Raw genomic sequence first — 5,680 nt, forward strand, 5'->3', positions numbered from 1 at the left:
AAAGTCCAAGACGCAGGGACATTCCCTATCCACAATAACGGATACATTCTACGATACTTCAACGTTTACGTCAAGATCTCCCAAGACCCATGCTGTGGATTTGGGTAAAGGAAAAAAAGGATCACAATACAAAAAAAGTCAAATGGAGCATGAAAGTTTCGAAAATACCGTTGCAGAAGGTTCCAATTCTGTAACCAAGTCCTCTTCGTCAGATGGGAGTGGCGGCTTTATGGGATTTTTCAAGAATGCGTTAAAGTCTTCTTCAGCACCCTCTACCATAACGCCGTCCAGGCAGTAATTACGATATCAAATAAAATTTTATTTAAACCACCTGCTGCCTCAATAGTTCGCCCTATTATTTTCACTATTAGGCCCAGGTAAGACCTTGGAAGTTTGAAGAGGTATCTCCAAATAGCTGGTCGATGCCTTTTTGACCAAACTGCTGATATCGTTAATTGGAAGCGCTAGGGCATTACTGTCGCTACCAGTGGTCACTTGATGCTGTGATAACTCGGAGCAAAAGGATTTTTTTGCAAGCCTCAGCTCTTCAATCTTGAAAAATAAAATTCCAAGCCTCTTACCTTTGAATCGATGTCTGAAATTATGTCTTCCAGCTCCGATTTTTCATCGACATCAAGAGACTCTTCCAAATGTTTCATGAGCGTTGCTTTTGAGTCTGATAAAAACGTAACTGCAGCATCAAAATCGGACGAATATTCGGAAACAAGGGCCATTTTAAAGTGAATTTCGGCCATAAATCTTTTGGACCCCGAAATAGAGGTATTTGAAATCAATATGTCCAAGGCCGATTTAAGATTTTCGTGAGCATGGTTCCAATTTTCAGACTCTATACATACCTCAGAGAGTGATTCATAGACATCTATAAGAGCAATACTGGCCCTTTCAGAAGATATTCGCTGGTATAAGATTCTTGACGTGTCCAAGGCCTCCCAGGCTAATTGCAGATCATCGCAAATATCGTTTGCAATTTGCAAAGCATTCCGAGCCTTATCGTCAACGCAGATAGACAGATCAACGGTGCCGGTGTCCATGCCCTCCGAATCATCTTTAGAAGAATCCATATCGCAGCTTTCATCTGACTCGCTCATCACCTCCTCATCTGCAGTATTTACATAATTACTTGTGCTTGTTGCCTGTTTCGATACAACGGACTCTCCCAATACATTTCCATTTTCCCTGGCAAGTTCAAGCAAGGCTTGTCCGTATTTCAGATGGAGATAGGCAATCATAGAAAGATTGTCGTTGGGAGTCAATTGATCGATCTCTTTTCCGTTTGTGGAGAGCTTTAAGCATGCTGAAAGGTGCTCCGTGGCGCTTTGAAAATCCCCCGATTTGTAAGAAATAGCAGCTAATTGGATAAGGGAGGTTAGGTCCGACATTTTGAAGATGTAAATTTATTAAAAACATTAAAATCTGGGGCGCTACCTAATTACTCAAAGAAGGCAACCAAGGACATCATTAAAAAGCCAAGGCAAACCAGCGAATATTTCGGATAAATATGTCTATCAATTACAGTAAATTCGGGAGGAATCATTTCAATACAGCATACAAACAAAAACGAGCCGATGGAGAGGCCATTTATGACACAGCTTATCATTATCGTTGAGAAGGAGGAAAAGGCACCATTTACTAGGGCCATTCCAATGAGGATACCTAAAAGTGAGGATAGCACACTAACCTAGTGGTGTTAGCAGGGCATAAAAAAAATTCAAGAAAATTGCCGTTGTCAGCGAAAAGTTTGCATTAAGAACGTTAACGCCGAGGGCAAATGCCTCGAGCCATTTATGAGAAAATAATCCAACGGTATAGGAAAATAGCTCTGTTTGCATCTTAATGGGCCCAAGACCAAGGCCTTCCAAAAACGAATGCAGAGACAGCGCAAGTATCATGGACATGGCGCTTGTTTTGGATCTTAATCCACTTGAAGTGAATGGGTCTTGCTTTCGAGGATTACTAACAGGCAGCTGCTCCTTGAAATTCTCGCTATCTGCATGTATATGAGTGGGACATTGGAACGTGAAGAGCCTGTCAATTGCAAATAACACCAAGAAAGAACTTCCGGCCGAAAACATTGCAATGATGGGATAAAACTGGCCCTTTGAAAGGAAATCTTCTATCATTATGAGATTTGGAAAAACATGCATCAACATAACGCCCAACACAGTCCCGCCAGCGAGGCAATTACAGTATGACATAAATCTGGCTGTTGAGGTGTTGGAGCCGTAATGCCTTTTAAGGATCCAAGGGGAAAATGTTGAAACGACCGTGACGACCAGCAGAATTACAGCAACATAAATTTTCGTGCCAACAAACGGAGCATCCATAGGATTAAAAAAATTAATTAAAGTTGAGAGTACGAGCTAATAATATTTAAGAATTAAAATTCATTTATGGATAAATTCAATGCAAAAGTTATGGAGTCGCCATCATCACTAAAATGGTCGCCGTATTCATCAGAAACGGTGTCCAGATCCTCTTGTGGAGAGCTATTTTCCTCCCCTGATAAAATTGGGGAAGCGGAATTGTCAAAATCATCGATCATTTGCCTATGTTCCTTTTGCAAGTTCCTAAATGCATTGGACAGCCTTTGTGGCTTAGCTAGACGCCCTCGTGGACATGCACGGACATCGTCTGCTTTCCCATGAAGCATCCAAATCTTGAAAAAATCGGGATTTAAAACATCGTAAAATACCAAAATGGAGTTGTGAATCTCAAATCTACAATTAGGAGACACTCTATTTGGGTTGCTAAATTGTAAAAACTTGGGACGTTACCAAACACGAATGGAACAGAGAGGTTTCCCATCAAAACTACTGTAAATATTTAGAAGCCCAGAGTTTCTACGCATTATGCAAAAATGTTACAAAAGCACGGCAACGTAATTACTTGCCAAAAAAACTTGGTCGCAATAAATGCTAGAATCGAGTTTGAGGCATATCCTAAAATTAGACAATGACAAAGTACATCTCAAACGATGCTGCTTTCAAATTGAGCCTCTCCGAGCTGATCCCTTTAAATATCAAGATGTTTTCTGCAAAGGAGACGGCTAAATTAACCTCTGTGCCGCTAACATGCTCTATAGAGGTACCGATTGAGCGAGTTTTAAGTCCATAAGTTGGGTTGACTTTGTCAGGAAAGTTGAAAACATTTCTCCCAACAGCGGGAAGAGAACTGTACTTTAATATCTGAGCAATAGAATCGAGATGATACAGTACAAACTTGACACCATTAGATAGTGATTCAACTAATTGAAGAATGAAGATCCTAGACCCCTTTGTTGGAGTATAAGATAAAAAATATACATAAGTTGACGATTTTCCGCTATCCCGAAATAGCAAAGATAAGGAGCAAATGCAATCAACATTTCTAATCAAATAAGAGCCAGCATCAAGCATTGAGGTTATTTTCAAAGTATTTTCTTCTTGAAAGTACTGGATCACATAGTGCTCATTAGAGCATGCTAATATTAGGGATCTAAATACGTACAAAAGTTGCTGGACTTCAATGCAACTGATAAGTGTATTGGCTTCAAATTTACATTCAAATAGTGTTCCGATCCGGAAACCAAAGTTACTTTTAAAATAGATTTGCTGTATGAAGAAAAATCCCATGAAATGGCGCAAATTTCAGAGCCCGGAGGCGTCGCACAGCTAGATAGCGTCGGGTCAACTTTATCAAGCTCAAAATGCGATACAAGTCTATAGAGATTTTTAAATGAAATAACATCTGATGGCCGCAAGTTTTCATAAAGCGGCTTGTATAAACTTAATTTAAATTGACGAACAAGGGCCAAAAAACCATCTGGTCTTAGTGCAAATGAATCAAATTGAGAATCCAAAAAAACTAGGCTCTCCATCGTCAAATAGTTAAGACATCTGAAGCACTTGGCCCCATTGTTTTTCAGAATCCCCGGATAGATTAGGATAGACGTATTTGGTGCGAAGCAAAAATTGCTTGATGGAGAAGAGGGCAGGAAATTCTGTGTAACATGAGAATGCCTGAGATCAATGCACAGTGCATTTGAGCCTTGAGAGCAGCTTATCTTTTTTTCAAACCCAGATATCAGTAGAAACTCTTGATACCAAGAATAGTTGGCGTCAAAAGAACATATGTAGCCTCTAAATCTCGTGGCAATGGTAAACCATGAAATTCCATACGAAAAAATACGGAGAAAGCTGTAGTGGAGAGTAATAAAAACTAGCTTATATAAAAACACGATTTTTTACTAAATCTCGTGGGTCGTTGATATAAGAGACAATTTTAAGAAGTAACTCGCTGCATAGCAAATGAATTGTCATATAAAGTTTTCAAAACTCTAATTCATTAAAATTTACAAATAGCCGGCTATTTGTGCGCACGGTTTTCATGTCGAGGCTCGTTTTTCTCAAGGTCTTTTATTTTCTTTTCGGCCTTTTATTTTTTGTCTGCTATTTTTTCCGTGGACAATACTTTAAACATGTCCTCAAAATAAATGAGAGCTCTTTCGGCGTATTTGCAGCATGTTCCAGTTTGCTCGGAGTTTGCACAAACATCTTGGTTTCTTTGGTTGCGGATAAATTCAAGATCCATACAGCCTTGCTACTTGCGCTTTCCGTGTTATCTTCAGCTGCATTTGGGTTTATTCTCGTATTTCACGAATATTTCTCCGCTCATCATTTACAAGCTGTTCTCTTGATGTGTTTGTATGCTTTGCTTGCAGGTGCGATGTGGCCGCTTGTTGACCGCATCATTCTGCAGACGCTTTCTCGCATGAACTATTCGAAAGATCATTTTTCCTCTCAAAGGCTATTTGGAAATTTGGGCTATTTTGTTGTCACATTGGGGATTGGCCATCTTGTTACCGTTCTCGGATACACCAAGGGACTTATGCTTGGCATTTCAGTTATTTGTCCTTCGTTTACCATTTATCTCCTCCTATGGCATTTTGGGATTTTCGACCTTATATGGCGTAGTAATAAAAATGCTAGTACCTCCAAAGCGCAAGAAAAACCCTCGCTTTCTACGCGTCATGAGGCTATATTTCCAGTTGAATTTCCCGATCGCCCATGTGGCATTAAAGCTCTGTTCTGCCTTTCTGCATACCAAATATATCTGTTAACTCTTTTCTTAGATGGATTCACTCGGTTTTCTTTGGGCTTTTTTCTGAACTTTTATTTCACAGACGAAGTTGGCATGTCCCCGAGAGAGGCATCCGCTACGATTTCTTTTGCAATAGTTGTTGAAATGCTCTTCTATTCAGTGGGCGCAGCTTTATTAAGGACGCTTGGCGTTTATCCAATGATTGCTTTAGGCCAAATAATAATGGTGGCCAGGTTATGGACGCTGTTTTTTGTGCCATCGTCGTCCAGATATGAAGTATTTGTGTTAATTGAGCTTAGTCTAGGTGTTATTTGCGGGTTGTTTCACCCAGCATGTGTTGCCCTCGCTAGCAAGTTATCTCTTAAAGGTAAAGAAAGCACCTGCCAAGCAATATTTAACGGCGTATACAATGGGATCGGTGGATTCGCTGCCGGTATTTTTGGCTCTTACAGTCTTTCTTTAAAAAGCAATATTTTGAATACCTCTTCCTTTCTTTTTATGCTCTTTTTGGTTGCTATTATTTGTTCTGCGTGGTGCTTTTCTTTCATATTATTGTATCGAAACTGGATTAAAAAATCGC

General features: G+C 39.8%; 6 protein-coding genes across 6 annotated transcripts; 2 read left to right on the forward strand and 4 right to left on the reverse strand.

The window, feature by feature from the left end:
- DI09_202p10 (uncharacterized protein) lies at positions 1–298 on the forward strand (the record flags this gene model as incomplete). The annotated part of the gene is made up of 1 exon (XM_013383120.1): positions 1–298. A coding segment is annotated over one exon (298 nt), but the record flags the coding sequence as incomplete, so codon positions are not given.
- Positions 299–339: 41 nt separating this feature from the next.
- DI09_202p20 (N1/N2 protein) lies at positions 340–1,400 on the reverse strand (the record flags this gene model as incomplete). Its single annotated transcript, XM_013383121.1, has 2 exons — positions 340–501; positions 582–1,400. The coding sequence occupies 2 exons, from the start codon at positions 1,398–1,400 to the stop codon at positions 340–342; spliced, it is 981 nt and encodes a 326-aa protein (XP_013238575.1).
- Positions 1,401–1,450: 50 nt separating this feature from the next.
- On the reverse strand, positions 1,451–2,093 carry DI09_202p30 (uncharacterized protein; the record flags this gene model as incomplete). Its single annotated transcript, XM_013383122.1, has 2 exons — positions 1,451–1,674; positions 1,700–2,093. 2 exons carry the CDS (start codon positions 2,091–2,093, stop codon positions 1,451–1,453), a joined length of 618 nt encoding a protein of 205 aa, XP_013238576.1.
- A 305-nt stretch (positions 2,094–2,398) lies between these two features.
- On the reverse strand, positions 2,399–2,869 carry DI09_202p40 (uncharacterized protein; the record flags this gene model as incomplete). The annotated part of the gene is made up of 2 exons (XM_013383123.1): positions 2,399–2,768; positions 2,796–2,869. 2 exons carry the CDS (start codon positions 2,867–2,869, stop codon positions 2,399–2,401), a joined length of 444 nt encoding a protein of 147 aa, XP_013238577.1.
- Positions 2,870–2,966: 97 nt separating this feature from the next.
- DI09_202p50 (uncharacterized protein) lies at positions 2,967–3,877 on the reverse strand (the record flags this gene model as incomplete). Its single annotated transcript, XM_013383124.1, has 2 exons — positions 2,967–3,452; positions 3,533–3,877. The coding sequence occupies 2 exons, from the start codon at positions 3,875–3,877 to the stop codon at positions 2,967–2,969; spliced, it is 831 nt and encodes a 276-aa protein (XP_013238578.1).
- Positions 3,878–4,725: 848 nt separating this feature from the next.
- Positions 4,726–5,680, forward strand: DI09_202p60 (uncharacterized protein; the record flags this gene model as incomplete). The annotated part of the gene is made up of 1 exon (XM_013383125.1): positions 4,726–5,680. A coding segment is annotated over one exon (955 nt), but the record flags the coding sequence as incomplete, so codon positions are not given.

Source organism: Mitosporidium daphniae (assembly GCF_000760515.2).
Source record: "Mitosporidium daphniae strain UGP3 chromosome Unknown contig-202, whole genome shotgun sequence".
Classification (NCBI taxonomy): domain Eukaryota; kingdom Fungi; phylum Microsporidia; genus Mitosporidium; species Mitosporidium daphniae.